This window comes from Toxotes jaculatrix, chromosome 14, assembly GCF_017976425.1.
Source record: "Toxotes jaculatrix isolate fToxJac2 chromosome 14, fToxJac2.pri, whole genome shotgun sequence".
In the NCBI taxonomy this organism is placed as follows: Eukaryota; Metazoa; Chordata; class Actinopteri; family Toxotidae; genus Toxotes; species Toxotes jaculatrix.
Genome location: NC_054407.1, coordinates 3,187,056 through 3,203,683, shown reverse-complemented (window position 1 = coordinate 3,203,683; position 16,628 = coordinate 3,187,056). Strand labels below are relative to the sequence as shown.

General features: G+C 40.1%; 1 protein-coding gene across 1 annotated transcript in view; it reads right to left on the bottom strand.

Annotated features, from left to right (window-relative positions):
* Nucleotides 1–16,256, bottom strand: part of LOC121192901 (cadherin-18-like) — a 114,962-nt gene extending 98,706 nt beyond the window's left edge. The window contains exon 1 of the mRNA XM_041054891.1: nt 15,345–16,256. Coding sequence (XP_040910825.1) covers nt 15,345–16,256 — 912 coding nt within the window. The remainder of the gene's footprint in view (nt 1–15,344) is intronic.
* Between the last annotated feature and the right edge of the window lie 372 nt (nt 16,257–16,628).

The window sequence follows — 16,628 nt, the reverse complement described above, 5'->3', positions numbered from 1 at the left end:
CAAGCCAAAATGTCCTGTTTTCTTAAATCTCCTCACTCTGTAAGGTCTACAACTTAACTGGTGTGTGTGGAAGTACAATTACACACACAGACACATACTAATATTCTGCACAGCTGCTAGCATTTATTTATTATTTATTGATTATACTATTAATTTATGTCTGGGTTTTCTAACGTTTGGAGGCTTACAAACTACTCAGCATAATGATGATGAGAAGCAACGTGTGCTATGTATTTGCTGTTGTGAGGCTGCGTAACTATCCTGTAAAACCCCCCAGCTGGTAAGACATAATGGTTAATGTTAACTAGCATGAGCATCCTACTTTGTAAAACCTATAAGTTAACCTCAGTTTGCTATTAAAACCCTTAAGTCTGGTTATTTGGTGACTTGTTTGCACAGCTAATACATTTGTAATTTAATTTCATGAGGTGTTCAAAGTTTTTGAGAGACACTGCAGGTCACACAGAGACAGACGCTCCTGCAGCTGGTGCTGCAGTGCTTGTAGACCCAGAACAAGAGGCCTTCTCTCCACTGGCTCCTCAGCGACCATCTGTGGCTCACAGTGCAATCTCAGTTGTTCATTGTCCTAATGTAAATTCACTCATATCTAGCATCCACTGTGTTTCTATAGCAAACATATGCCCATTCAATTAACATAATGGAGGGAAATGTATTAGAAACACCTCTTAGTATAATGCAGTCCTATAGGACTCCAACAACAACTCTGACCTCAGTAATTTACATATAATTGAGTTACCACATCTCAGACTCAGTGTCAAAAAACCTGAACATGATGACCTTGTAAAGGTAGTTAAATTGTACAGGCGTGTCTAAAGTGGCCAGTGAGTGATTGTTGTACAATCATAGGAGCCTGACCTCTTTTTATCCTAGCTGTCCAGGATAATTAAGAATGTTTTTACAGAGCTCAGAGGTCTGAAGCAGCAACCGGTGTGAGGTCTGAAGCGCAGCAAGTTTCTTGAGGAGCAACACATGGAAATGTCAGCCCTCTTCACAAACAGACGTCGCCAGGTACTGACACACAGACACAAATAATCTCTGCGACACAAAGTTCACACAAATCTCCTTTAGGTTGCAAAGTGGGTGCAGGAGGAGGAGAAGGAGGAACACTAATGTTCAGATCAGCTGTAATTGTAACTACATTTTCATTTTAAACATTTAGTTTCTGTTCTGAAACAAGTCTAGGAAAAGCTTTGGATGCAAACGAGAGGGAGTGTGAGGACCTAAAATTGTGTAGGCCAGACACCGTGAACCACTGAACTGAGATCCAGATGTAATGGGAAGGTAGCAAAGCATGGCAATCAACACTCAACACATCCATGTACACTGCGCTCCTGCATCCCCCTGCAGTGCACGTCAACCTCTGGAGGGAGAAGAACTGAACAAGGAGTGACCGGCACCAGATATAACAGACTGTGGACAGTATATATACTTATATGCTGGTTCATGCTCATCAATTTATAGGCTCATCAATTAAACAAGTCGCAGGTAATGCTGCAGGGGAATGATGGGGGGAAAAACGCATTACATTCTCCAGATCCATCATGTATGAATCATATTACAGACAGTATGTACTATGTAAAACCAGAACAAAATATGTATTCATGCAGGATCAACAGAAGCAGTTACACTGGAGAGTGTAGCTAACAGAGCAGCATGGGTGAAGGATGTTCAGCAGTAATGACCACACCATCAGACCTTCTCACTGGAGGCTTTTCACTCCCTTATGCTCCATTTTCCACCAAAGCACACTGGCCACTCCATCCTTAGGATATATAGCTGCTAAATATCACGTGATCATGAATGAATGAGTACAATCTGCAACAGCTGTCCAAAGCTCACTCAAATAAATGGGTCGGCCAAAAACAGAAAGGCCTCTCTGTATTACACATTACACTTTAACCAACCAACAAACTGTAGACCATAAAAATGACCAAGTGTCGTTCTAATACTGTTTTAAGAGGGGAAAAAATAAAAATAAGAGTAGTACCGTCGTGCTGGTAGGATTTATCGCAGGGCTTTTGTTGTGCTAATGTTTGCGCTAACTCGGGAGGGCAGCTAACGCTAGTGCAAACTTGGCTCGCAGTAAAGTGCAACCAATAGCTGGACTCTTGTAACAGATACAGACTTTGAGACCTTACCTGGTAGTCCTACAGTCTCGCTGATGTTTTCTCCAAGCCCTCTCCTCGCTTTGTACTGCCTCTGTAAATTACAGCAGTTGTGTCCCACAGCTCATGATGTCCACAGTCCTCAATGATAACTTTAACCTCCATTCACGAAATGTCGGTGACGCCATTAGAACCTCAACGCTGATAGGCTTTCGAGACACAGCGTCACGCGAAGTTTTCGCTAAAGCTGAACTGCTTTACACTGTTGCGTCGCGTTCGCGCCATCGACGCGACTTCGCGGCTGTGCATTGACTTTGTATGTAATCGCGCTGCTTCGCGTTTGGTCTGAAGACACCTCAAGCTTCTGTGTTAAATCACGTAGTCTAATGTAAGGGTTAGAGTTGGTACCCTTACCTAAACTTATCTGTTGTCTTTTCCGTGGGTGCAGCAAAAGCACGGGGACACCGTCTTGTCTAGATCCGTAAATAAATAAATAAATAAAGAAAGAAAGACCCTACAGCAACATGGGAAAAAAAACTTCGCCAAGTGATGTGGCACATCACACATCTCCTTATCACTCCGCCAAGTAGTCCGACATTAATAAAGACCAATAATAACCCTGAGAAAAATTAAAAATCACAAAACAAATCCTCACAAAATAAATCTCATCTTACACTAGCTTTGAATGATCGTGCTAATTAAATCCATAAGTTCTTTCTCTTGTTCACCCAGCCCAGTGACACCTGTGTTTATGTAAAACATTTTTCAGTGTCACAGCTGTATTTTATTTCTGGCTGCCAGAGAAAACGCTTCATGCTTTTCTGAGCTAAAGATGAAAACATTTTGAGCCACTTTTGGTTTCATTTGATGCCAAATCATTCATTTCCACCGGTTTGGATGGTTCCATAGTGTCCTTTGCAGAGCACTGCAGAAGTAAGTCGGAGGCTGCTAAAGAAGTGTTTCGCCTCCAAGCTGCACATCAGTGTTCCTGAGGTCATCCTTCTTCTCACCATGACCTCTGATGAGGGATCATCTCCTCATGACAGATCACAGGGCACTTTATCTGAGGATCTCTGCCTTCCAGGTCTCAACATGACCAATGATAAGGGACTGACTCCTTGTGTAGGGCCACAGGGTCAAATGTTCCCTAATTGGTTTTCTGTGTTGCATACAATCTTAAACAAAAAGCTTTATGAGAGCCTTACCAAAGCCCAACAATACCACGCAATAAAGGAAACGCTATGATGAAACTGTTGATGAACCTTCAAGATGTGCAGTAAGTGGATTCTTTCATTAAGGTCATATAAAGGTATTCAGAAAAACTGTCGGTAGATAATGTGCTGCAGACAGTGTAGTTGCTCTAGTTATGAGTGTAGACTTGAACATTTCACTTGATGATGATATTTTGATAAATGGATACAATCTGTGCATTCAATTGTATGTTGAAGGTGAAATTGCAGTCTTTGAATTTGGACATATTTCATACAGGTTCACCTCTGGGGGTCATTTCTTCATGAAGCTTGGCTGGAATTTTAGGTGGAACTGTTACTATTCTCCACTGATGAAGCACAGAACAAGACATTAGCAGACAACACTGCTTGTCTGATAAGTATGACGGGAGCATCTTGTGCTGTGGTTAAAGAAGGAGAATGGTATTCTGTGATTGACTCGCATGCCTGTGATTCAGCTCGTTGTGTTTTTGGCGATGGTGCAAGTGTCAAGGTGTATCATAGCAACATTATGTCATTGCTTAACAAAACCTTGCAAGGACCCTTAAAGCATTTAACACTGAGTTTGATGTGACTGGTGTCCAAGTTGTCAAAAAATCTTAAGGCTTTTCAGGTGTTTGCAGCAAGTGTTCAATATGACATTGTTCTGGTCAACAAAATGCTGAACATTTTCACATTTCGAACATTACACATTTTGCACAGAGGAAAAGCCTGAGCTCAAAGAGGATGCTTTGAGTTTGCTACAGTCACTGAATGAGGAACAGTCTCAAGTTCTGTATAAAATGGAGAAAATCAGGAGCCTTTTGTCCCCAGTGGAGCTGGAACTGGTGAGCCTCACTTGACAAAGGCAATCCAGTATGAAGCAGGTCGTATACTGTCAAAGCTGTCACACATCCCTGCTAATAATGTGACTTTTGCAACGATTGTGTGAGTCTACCATATCAGCCACTTGGAGAAGACAACATCAACAGTTTAAGAGCGAAGTTGGGAAATGTGCAGCTTTCAATAATAGATGAGATTTCAGTGGTTGATCATTAACTGCTTGTTTACATCCACGTCAGACAATGTCAGATTAGGCAAACTGGTGATTATTCTCCATTTGGCAAAGTGTCCATTAATGCAGTGGAAGATTTTTATTAGCTGTGATGGGAAGACCTGTTCTTCACCTTGGTGCTGATGTGCGTGCCATGCTCCTTAAAAACACAGATGTTTCTGATGCACTTGGTGAATGTTGTATTTGGTGCAGTTTAAAAGCTGCGTTATAAAAATGATGATGGCCTGTTCCCTTCATACATGTATGTGACTTTTGATGATTACAGAATTGGCAGAAATGCAAAAGGCAAGAAGCCTTGTTCAGACCATGCCTGTGAAAATGCCACTCCAACCGAGCCTGGGGAAGAGAGGGTGACAAGCAGTGGTGGCATTAACGTTGAAGAACTGCCAGTCTGTTTCAGCTGTCATCAGTGTTTAGCCATGAACTTTTTCTCAGACTGCTAAAGACCATGTTGAAAATGGATGGATGACCTCTCATATTTTGGGTCAGTTAGACTTTTCACAAAGGCACAGGCACCAGATTAATAACTATACTCTTTATCTTTAGCACACTGCTCTACCAGTGTTAAATGTGTGGATCTATTTGACATTGTTTCCTTGAAGTAATACAGATTACAGGTTTTTCTGCTCATTAGATTTTTGCCTCCTATTTGTCACGTTAGTTTCAGCAGTTTGAGAAACCAGTGGCATGCAGCCTCTCCACCTCTTTTTCCTGCTCAGAGTCCTCGCTTTAAAATTGGTTAGCTTCTTAGCTGCTCTTATATCATCATATGGCACAGTGATATATAAGTAATATAATATACAAGTAATTTCCATGTACATAAACTATGTCTTATGCATTTTGAATAGCAACAGCATCATCTTGACTCTCCAGTGTCTCAGCAGCCACTTCTCCCTTCAGGTACAAAGCAAGGACAGCTGACAGAGGAGTGACTATGTTGTTGTGTGTACTTTGCTTAAACATTTGTGTTGCTGTTTAACAGCTTGTGGCCTGGATGCACACTTGTCGGTCTTCACTGTGAGGTCTCAGTACAGAACTGGAACTCATCCTCTCCAGTTCATTTATGTTCTGCTTCTCTGCAGCCGTATTCAGCCATATGTTGCACAGTAAGACACATGTGATCACCATGTACACAATTTCTTATGACATGATTATATTTTAATTTTTTTTTTTTTAATTCAAAATCATCCTGATATTTCTGTGCCTCAGGGGCCTTTTCTAGCTTCAGGCATAAAGTAAGTACAATTTGGCCCGAGAAAATGATTAAAATGTGCGTGCGTGTGTGTGTCGCTGTACAACATCTCGTTGCCTGGATACAAACTTGAGGTGTTAATATCCTCTATACAACCAGTGGAACTCCATTTCATCAATGTCTGCTCTGGGAAATCCTTTGCTTCAGTGCAGCCATCTTATCGGCCATGTTGTACAGTACAGTATAAATGATTACCGTCTAAACAAACTAATAGTTCACAATAACTTTTGAACTGAATGTTTTCAATCAATCCATCAGTTACGTCAATCCAACTCTTCAGTGCTTCAGCAGCTGTGTCCAGGTTCAACTGCAAAAAAAAAATGATGGTGAACAAAATCTAGACTTGGAAAATGATCTCAACACAAATTAATTTCACTGAACCATTTGTGTCCCTTCTCCATAACAACGCACTGACACGTCCTCATCTATGTATTCTTCTCTATCAGTTTCATTTATGTCTGCTCTGAGAAGGCCCTGTTTGATTGTCTGTAGCCGTCTTCATCCATATTGCACAGTAAGAAACAAATAATTACCACATTCACCCTGAGGTCTTAAATGTTTTGATAACTGTTGTATTTTTATACATAAATGTGTCCATATTTATTATTTATAGGTTTTATGAAGTTATGGCCCTCTAACCTACTTTTTTATTTGTCTGCAAATTCACTTAATTAAAAAACTAAATCTTGTGTTCTCCCCATCTGGCACTTAAAAGAGCCTATTTTTCAGATCCCTTTTTATTTGCTGCAGTTGTACCTCACTGCTGAGCTTTGGACAAACATGTCTGCCAATTACTATGTAAATGTGTAAACAAAATTTTCCTTTTCTGTCTTTGGGGTTCTGCTCAAGGTTTCTCTATACGTTTGTTTACTTTATTGATTTGCTGTTCAGTGTCATTTTATTCTGTAACAGTTGCTGCGTTGTCTTTAAAAATATGGCAGAATGTAATACTCACCAATCTGGCAATATTGGATTGTCAGTATTTGAACAGCATTTGGTTTTTATTACAGATGTTATGAGCAAAAATTGATTCTCATGATCTTGTCTCTTTACTGCAGCTCTGTTTTTCAGTTTATATCATCTGTAAGCCGTTACTGCTCTCTAACCACAGCAAAATGATCACTGTGAAAGAATGTGTTCGGTTTACTAAAACATTGCGCTCTTATATTTTGATTCTACCTCTTTCTACCTCTATCTCTTTGATCTATACTCATCCATGTTTTAGTGTTTTAAAGCAAAATCAATTTAAGCATGATCAAAAGGTTATTCAGTTTTTTATTTTTGTTTTTTTTCTGAAATGAGAGTAGAACATATGCCTCTCAACACACATCTGACTTTAAACGTGTTAGACCTATGCCTCCGATTCATACTGGGGTTAAAGATGATTTTGAAATGATTTTGCTAATGTCTCATATTATGAACACAAGCTCAGGTTTGGGGATTGGTGATTTAGATTTGGAAGTCCCTGGTCATTCCGGTTAATGGTGCTGAAAGTAGCAACAACCTGGGTAATGGCCAAATTTAAAATAATAATAATATAAACCACATGCAGCAGTGTGGCTTACTTCTCACCAGTTGTTCTAAAGGCCAAGCCTACACTGGTATTTGAACTGGGGGCCTCTGGGGGCCAGCACATATTGATGCAGGGACCTAAGCCCACCTCCAGGGAGCATGCTTGATCTGACCTACTGAATTCACCCACTCAAACTGCTGAATTGTCAAGGCTCAAAGGAAATGTAAACATAGCCTAAGTGATATTAAGCCAAAAAGATCAAAAAGGTTGTTGATGAATATGTTTCATCAAGATCTTTGTTAACAAACTTCACACTATTCTAAAGGCTTTGTGTTTCTCTCAGTTTTAGTTTGACTTTGGATGGAATTCATTTAAATACAAGGATGAGTCACTCCATGTAATTGTCTCTCCTTCCATCCATCTGCTGTGCTGTTACTTTCCCTGTCACTCACATGCACAGATGTAACAATGGAGGTAATGTGTATACATAACCAGTAAACTGGCTTTAACCAGGAGCAATGTCACTCTAATCTCCTACCCTGATTCCAGTAACAAGGTTTCTCATTTACCTGAGATATAAGAAATCAACATACAGGTGAAAACCAAGTGTAACCTGGAGCATGTAAAGACACTGGCAGAGTGAATCCAGCAGAGCTGCTGTGTGTTAAAAAATAAATCCACACCTCTATGTGCTGCTGTTGGCTGTCTCCTATATTTTGATGAGGACAGCTAGCTGCACACCGATCACACCAACCACTGATGTGACGCCACATTAAGGTGTGAACAGCCCACAGAGGATAAACTGCCTTTGACTAAATGATGAAGCCTCCTGGTTGGATGGAGAAACATCTTCAAACCTGAAAGAGTGCGTCCAGCTAACTTCAACTTCCAGCAAGACATGAAACAACTTTCCTCTGAAGCACCAGCAGGCAAAACTAAATAAATAAGTAAACACTGTGGAAATGTGCAGAGAGCTGTCACTGCAGCAGCTGAGCACCTATAGATATTTTACTCGCTGTGGGGGAAAAAAAAAACTTTGAAATTAAATGAATATAACTCCTCATGATTTGCATTCAAATAACAGCTGTATCTAGGCCACCTACTCAGTTTCAGGACGCTGTGTTCATCAAAGTTGAACAAAGGGCGCACAAGCTCCTCCTCTGCAACATATACACTATGTATATTCTTCTTCTCAGAGACACCAGTTGGAAAGCATAGACAATGAATGGACAATACAATTGTAAATTACTAATTAGAACTGTAAATTAGTCAATATTTGTTATAGGTGTTAACAGGATTGTTCAGCTCTGTCCCTCTCAGATCCCTAAAAGTCTATTTGAATTTGTGTAACAGGAGCCCTAACAAGGATTTAAAGCTCACTGGGGTCTAACTGAACCCAAAAACACAACAATTCTATGTGTGAATAACTTTTTGGCAAACAAAAGTAATATATTTGTTAATACATAGCCCATTTAGCATGAAACATTTCCTTCTTTGGTGTAATAGTAATGCTTAATGGTCACTCCTGCATTTTGTCACCTTCATCAAATAAATGAGCTCAGTTTTTGTCAAAGGGAGCACTTTAGTGGCTTTTTAACAAAGTCAGAAGAGAAGAGCAAATATTTAAAAGAAGAAAATTGTCTCCCTGAGCAACGAGGAAATAAAGCCAATCTCAATCTGAAATGTGATCACACCGAACAGCTGTGAACCTGTATTTATGTTTATTTGGTCAGACAGGTTTGTGGTAATAAAATGGACTCCACAGTCCTGTTTCCTTGAAATTGCATTTCAACACAAGGAAATTGCAACAGCAAATGCATTTAGAAGGAAACATAAACGCAGGCTTGATTGTAGAAGCAGAAGCAATGTTTTTTGTTTTTCTGTTGTTGTTTTTTTTTAATTAATGAAGTGCTACATTTATTAACAGCAGCAGACTCACCAGGAGGTGGTTGGGGTGGATGGTGGGCGTACAAAGCACATGACTGTGCCTAACCATAAAAAAATGATGCCACAGCATTATAAAAAACAGAAACAGGAGAACTGACTGAGACATAACAAATTGTGATTTCATCTGTATTAAAGCACAGATCAGTGATTCTTAGCCAGGGATATTGTTTTCCAGGGGGTTACAGCTTCTGCCACCAGTAGTATGGAATTGACGGGTGGTGTTGATGAAGGGGTATTAGAGTTCATCTGACAGGGCTGTGAGGGTACTTCTGAAAAAGCAGCTTTTTTCCCCCCCTGTTGCTTCATTCAGTCTACAACATCAGCTTTATGTGATTTAGTACTTCAAGATAACACTGGAAACACATCTCTTCTCAATAAAGGAGTAAAAATAGGAATTTCATTGGAGTCTCTCCAAAAAAACTTTCCATAAGTTCTGCACAAGCGTACCTGCTGTAACCAGGCAACCGGAGAAAAGACACAAATGCTCTACTTCAGACTGTGACACAAGGTGTGTAAGAGGACAGCGTGTTCACTCGATCACTCTGTACAGGTGTTGAGTGAAAATTCTCCTGTTAGAGTTCACTTTATTCAGGATTCTCCCTCAGATCAGGCACATTAAAGAAGCAGTATATGAGGGTCAGGAGCCTTGTGTGAGGAGTTTTTCAGCAGCACTGGGCACAATGAAATGTCCATTTTGCTGCCCTATAACACATTAACAATCAGCTGGTAGTGAGGGCTTTCACTGCCAGTACAAACCGTGCAGTGTAAGCAAAGGAACAGTGTTTGTGACCAGATGGGAATGAGTTTGACCTTTGTTACATTATTTTTTTTTTTTTTTCATCTTCTCATTTCACCATCATGGATTACACAGCTTCAGAGGCACGGCCGTTTTTAATGGTTACCGGTACTTGTTGAATACACAGATTATGTAATCCATTACCTGATAGGTAATACAAGACAGGTGTCAGACATGGACATTTTTCAGTGAACCAAGATGTTATAATAACCAAACACACAACAGGTGCTGAGTGTTAGCATCAGATTAATTTCAGTTCAGATTCATTTTGTTGATAGATCTCATTGGGTTTATGTCAATATAATGGATTTGATATGTTGTTGCTATTAATCTGGGACTGAAATGATTTAAAATGTCAATATGATGGATTTTCAGAATAAATGTTACATGAAAATAACCTGTAGTTGATGTGCTGCTCTGTTGACCAGATAAAATGGTGCACCAGAAACCAACCACATCAGTGTTTAAACACGAACCCATGCTTCACTGCCTCAAAGCATTTCAGCTTGTATTTATTTTCTTAATCAACTCATCAACTTCACAGTGACATCAGAGCTCACCTGAAGGCCTGCAGCTCACCTGTCTGTGTCTCTGTGCTGCTCAGTTTTACCAAAAATGATGCATGATATTCATGACAAATAAATCAGCTGGACACATTTTGCCTAATTTACCCTCAATATAATATCCATGGTATAATAACCCACACAAAAATAACTCAGCTCCTGATCCATTTGTGAAAATTGCATTAATTCAGTAAGAAAATTAATTATACATATCACTACTGTCAAAGATAATAGACTTATTACAGAACACTCTAACTAGTTAAGCTGACACTGACACTCTGGCTATTTATGAAAAAGGGTATGTCCCATGTCCTAAATCATTTTACAATAATGTTGTTTCAGTCAACCAACTCTTATGGAACAGATTATTATGTAAACGATGAATATGTGCAGCATTAATGTTTGGCGTCTAGGCTCTGACCTTGCAGCCCCCCCCCACAAGGAAACATCAAGCTCAGCGCAGCGGGGGGGAGGGGGGGGCTAGATTCAGAGTCTACAGGTGGATGCTGGGATGGAGCTGGGGTTTTTGAAATGCTGACAGCAGCTGCAGCTGCAGCAGCAGCAGTGGCCTCTCTTTCAGGTGAGCAGCGTGGAGGCAAAGCCAAAGACTGACAGCTTCAGTCCACCATCATGATTATAAGCGTGTATTATGGTGCATTTGGACAAAAATCTGCCTGGTGACATTTCTTCTCACGCAGTGGCCAAAAGCAGGAGGGGACAGGAAATAGCATGGATTCGGTTATGAACCTAACCCGCAGGAGCTAGTATGGCCAGCAGGCTAACAGTAGTTGTAATTTATGGAGAGTTCAAACATTTTACTGTCATTAGCCTCTGTCACTGTCCTTACACTCACAACAGCCAAACAGCATTGTTATTATTATTATGTATCATTGTACTTGTTTTGCCTGCAGTTATAGAACAAAATATAAAGAAATAATATTTCCTGAATGAGAGATCAGTCCTCTCTAAAACTGTGTGGACACTGGCGAGCCTTGAACTCTGTAGAGAAGCAAAGGAGGCAGGTCAATTCATGACTGGAGGCGAAAGAGTCTCGCCCCATTTCACATAGAAATGAATGGGAAGTACAATGGGAAGTATAATGCTCATCACTTGCAACCACTGATCATCCATCACCATTCAGATGCTACTACTGTGAATGCTGCAGCTCACTGACACGGTGTAAGACAGGTAACAGGTCCTGCTTTTTCATACTTCATCATAACTTAAGATAACTTCATGCAGAAAACATACAAACCTGGCAAATGTGTGTCAACCTTACCATTAACACCACATGGCAGCCTAAACCCAGGAGCATACCAGTTACCATGGCAACAATAATGAACATGTGGCTAAGGTTGTGGGCTGGTCACGGTTGGACTGGGTTTAGGCACAAAAATGACTTGGTTATGTTTCAGAAAATCTTGGTGTTTGGGTTAAAATTAGTACCTTATGCTTAGAGAACTTTGACTGTCATGGTTACAGTAGTAAACATGATTAAAGGTGTGGACCTGTGGAACTGTTTCACATGGAAAATAAACAGCGGTCTCTGTATTTTATCAGCTCATCCATCCACCCAAACCCCATCTTCCTAACATGAACTTTGTCGCTCTGTATACTACATCTCCTGACTTCCTCCATTGCTTCCGTCATGATTACTACGGCCCCTACAGGTCACCTAATAAGAAGATGGAACTATGGGTCATAAACAGTCTCCTACGTGAAGTTTTAATGACAACATCTCAAATCTATGCTGGCAGAGCAACCTGAAACAAGTTCTCATTCATCAACTTTTAGTATGCCCAGTTGATTACCATTGTCATGTTGTATTGTTTGTCCGTTTGCTTGTGTTTTGTTGGTTTAGTATTTATTTTCTGTTTTTCCTGAACCCTGCACTTAAAAAATTACTCCATGCAATGTTAGGAGAACTTAACAAGCAAATCTATGTATATTTTAATCCTTTAAGCCCTTGGAGATTTTATTTTGTTACCATTTGAAACAGCAATATTTGATGCATCCTTCTATTTTTAAAACAGTAGAAGAATTATTCTCAAACCTGCCGTAAACAACTACTTTTCAATGTAATGTATGTGTGTATCCATTTTGTACAGGTATGTATATCTCAGTCTGTCCTTCCCACTGAATAGCCTGTAAATCCTTAAAACTAAAATCCATGACGAGCTGGCACCTTATTACCAGAAAGGTTGTACTCTAAAGAAAGTCTACATCTCAGTGAGTATGTTTTATGTTTGTAATTTGTATTGTGAAATTATCCCACTGCAGTGTTTGAGTGCATCCCTTTCTTTAGACTTAAAATTTCAACGTCTGAAGACAAAAGCCTGTCTTTCCCCAGTGAAATGCTTTTAGCTATATGATCAGAGATGGTTCTACAGTATGCAGCTTTTCCATCTAACTGGATTACCAGCCCTTCCACCACTCAACAGCATATAGCTTTTATATCTGTAATGGAACATGCAAATTGTGGGCAATCTGCACTTGGTGCAATGGAATTTTGTGCCTTGCCAGAATATGCTGTGAAAAGACTGACATTTGTAAGGATAAGCCACTCTATCTGCGCACCACACATGCTTTATGGTTTTTCTTTTTCTTTCTTTCTTTTTTTTAAACACTCATATTCACAGTGTACTGTAGAAAGAAGGGCTGAATCCCTCCTTCAGGAAGAGTCTTCCCCAGGTTGGTTGTACTGGATAATGGTTTTAGGCATATTTTTTCTTAATTGTTCCTGCGAGGTTCTTTTCTAACTGTTTTCCACCTGAAGAATATTCAGCATTTTCCATCCAAACCTGCAGCTCTGCAGTTATTTGCATTCTCTAGAGAAAATATATTTTGACCTTTAAAAAAAAAACAAAAAAAAAAACATAATAACAACAATTAAATGTCTGAAGGCTTGGATGCTAGTCATCTGCTCCAACGGTATCACTTTGTTTTGGGGATACAGCTTTATCTAATAAATAATACATGCAGAATGCACAGATGTTATTATTAAATTTATAACTGGAAAAAAAAAATAGTGCTTCCAATTTTTACAGGCAGTCAGTTAGCAATAACAAGTGCATAACTCTGAGAATGAAAATGTGTTGAAAACTGGACAGAAAATTGTGCAAATAGATTAAAAAATATGAGTTAAGATTCCCATTTGAAAGAGAAGTGAACGAAGCCTGAGGATAACCTAATCTTATGTTGTATATGTGTGAATGAGGAAAAGTTCTTTGACACGTGGGTGGCACAGTGTTGCAGTAGTAAGCATAGCAAGAAGGTCCTGGGATCAAACCTGCTGAGCGGACCGAGCCTTTCTGTGTGGAGTTTGCATGTTCTCTTCACGCCTGCATGGGTTTCCTCCAGGAACTGACTCAACATCAGAATCACAGTTCAAATTCTCAAAATATGGATCTGAATCTTAATCTTTCGAATCTACGAAACTCTAATATCTGTAACCTTACTGTGAGAATGACTTGTCCACTTCTTGTCAACCTCTCCCATGGTAACTATCAATGCAGCCAGTGCATACAATGTAACTTCACTTCAAGGTTAATTTTTTCTGTCATCAGCAGTTTAAAATAATAGCACAAATAATCACAAAAATGTGGTTTACATGATGAAAATCCCAAGCGAACAAGCCAGCAAACCCAGAAAACACAGGGCTTTATTTGCAGAATTGCTGAACATCATGCAGGATCCACACAAACAAACCCAATAACCCAGTCACAGTTCAGTTCAACATGGCAAAACACAATCTTTCTATGCTTGCGTACATTTGTATAGAGCATGCCAAAGTGCCTGGAAGTAACAGCTCATTTAAGAGAGAGACTTAATGAGAGAGGCTTCCAATATCTACATATCCAAAATTATCCCTAAATGGTCTTAACCTCGGGACACCATCTGACTGTTTACTATACTGGAGAGCGTAACTGTAAATGGATTATGTTTATGAAGCAATTTTATCCAAAGCACCTCACAGTTTTGCCTCTTATTCATCCATTCTCACACACACACACCAATGACAGTGAGCCCCTATAGAAGGTGTTGGTGTGACCACTGAGGAAAGCTTGGGGTTCAAACCACCAACCCTCTTATTAACAGGTAGACAACCCTTTCTACCGGTTGAGCTGCAGCTGCCCCTCACTATGGTTCATACCATGTTGTTGTCACCTGTTACTTGTGCTCAACTTGGGTTGTTTGATGCTTGCACCTGATGAAGATCTGTCATGTCCATCCTTTTGCCCTTTTGTATTTGTGTTCTCTGACGACCTTCCTTTTGCCAACCTTGTTTTTGAACAAAGACCAAGTAAACTGCCTTTTTACCTTAACAGCTGTCTGTCACAGCTATACAGCAACTGTAGTAAAAAAAAAAAAAAATCATATGGTGTGCAGATTCTACTATATTTTGCCCATAAACCTGATTTTTACAATAGGCATCATCATGGATGTTGTTGATACCCTTGAGAAATAAGACAAAAGTCTGCCCAGTTACATAGAAAATCACTGTAATTTTACTTGTCGGAGGATCTACAATTTCCTACCTTGGTGACTCCACGTGGTAGTAACAAAAATGTGTTTTGGCAGAAAGCAACTCCTTCTCAGCACTGCTTTTGCCATCAGAACAATAATAATTAAAAAATATAATAATCTTATAACACTTCTGCATATAATAGGGGTGTCAAAATACATGTCCTTTCAGTAACTGAATTCTGGATATTGCAGCATCTTTATAAGTGTTTTAGTTTAATACTACTGTAAATTTCTGGCACAAGAAAGAGTTCACAAAAGTCAGAAAAGATTTGAGGGAAAAGTGGATTCCTTGGCTTTATCAGTTGCACTGGAAGAAAAACAATAAAAGAGGTCTTACCTTTCCAACATACTGAGGTTCAGGTCCGATGTGTTCTTCCAGAACAAAGAACTGGTTCCAGATCCAACCTCTCTTGGGCCGATGGTGAGAATCCTTGTCTGTGTCCAACAACTTGGTCTGGTTCCTCTGTGTTCTGATTGATGTTCTGGAGTTTGGGTTGGAGATCTTTGAGTCGGATTTGGCGTTTATATTTGTTTGTGAAGAAGGTCGGACTCTGGAATGGGATTTAGGACTGGACTGAAAAGCTGGGCTGGCATTGTAGTAGGTGCTGGGGTTCATTACACCAGATGAGTTGGACCGTTGATCAGAACTGGATAGGGAAGATAATTTAGTACTGGAGAATGATTCAGGATTGGTCTTAGGCCCTACCTTTGAGTTTGGAACTGCCTTGGGCTTTGGCTGCAACAGAGATCCAAGTCTTGATGTAGGATTGGTTTTGAGGTCAATTTTTGAAGGTTCCTTGGGATTGTTTATGTTTCTTGCCAACTGCTGAGAAGTTGATTTGTATGCTAACCCTTGCCTTGAATTAGAACTCTGTTTGAGTTTAGCGTTTGAGCCAGATGCAGCCTGGGTGATTGCCGATGGAAAGTTTGTGCTGGGCCTGTGGTTGTCTGTAAGATAGGACCTGGTGTCAAGCCTTGGCTTTAACTGAAATTTGCTCCAGGGGTTCTGGTTAGAACTTGAGAGCTGACTGGGCTTCATTGGAGTCTTATGTTTGTCAGGACTTTTGCTTGGGATTAGGGTTGGTTCAGGCAGTGACTTGAGCCTCTGGTTTGGGTACAGGCTGGGGTTAGGGTTAGCATGAGGGCTCAGATTGACCCGGGTCCCATAACAACTCTGGGAGACAACACATAGGAAGACCACCAGAGGACAAAGACAGGAAACTGCAGCCACACCGGCTGGAACTCTCATTGTAAAGAAAAAAAGGGCTGGAAATGTCTTCCCCTCTCACCTCCACTGTGTCATACCACCATGGGCACACACAAAGACACCCACAAATACATTCAAACAGACAGGTTTGCAGTCCATTTCACAGTGCAGGGTTTCCAGGAGTGTCCACATGGTGCAGTCCAAAGAATCATTTCGTATAGTTCCATCAAAAAAATAAAAAAGAACTCCATAATCTGGTTCACTATGCTAACTTTGTGTGGACATTGGATGTTCCTTAAAATGTGGCAGTTTTCTTCCTCCCAACATTGTTCCCACTCACCAGTTGGATGATTTTAAGAAATTCAGACCAGAAACACCACTTAATCTAAAATTAACATGCAGGTAGGTACAACA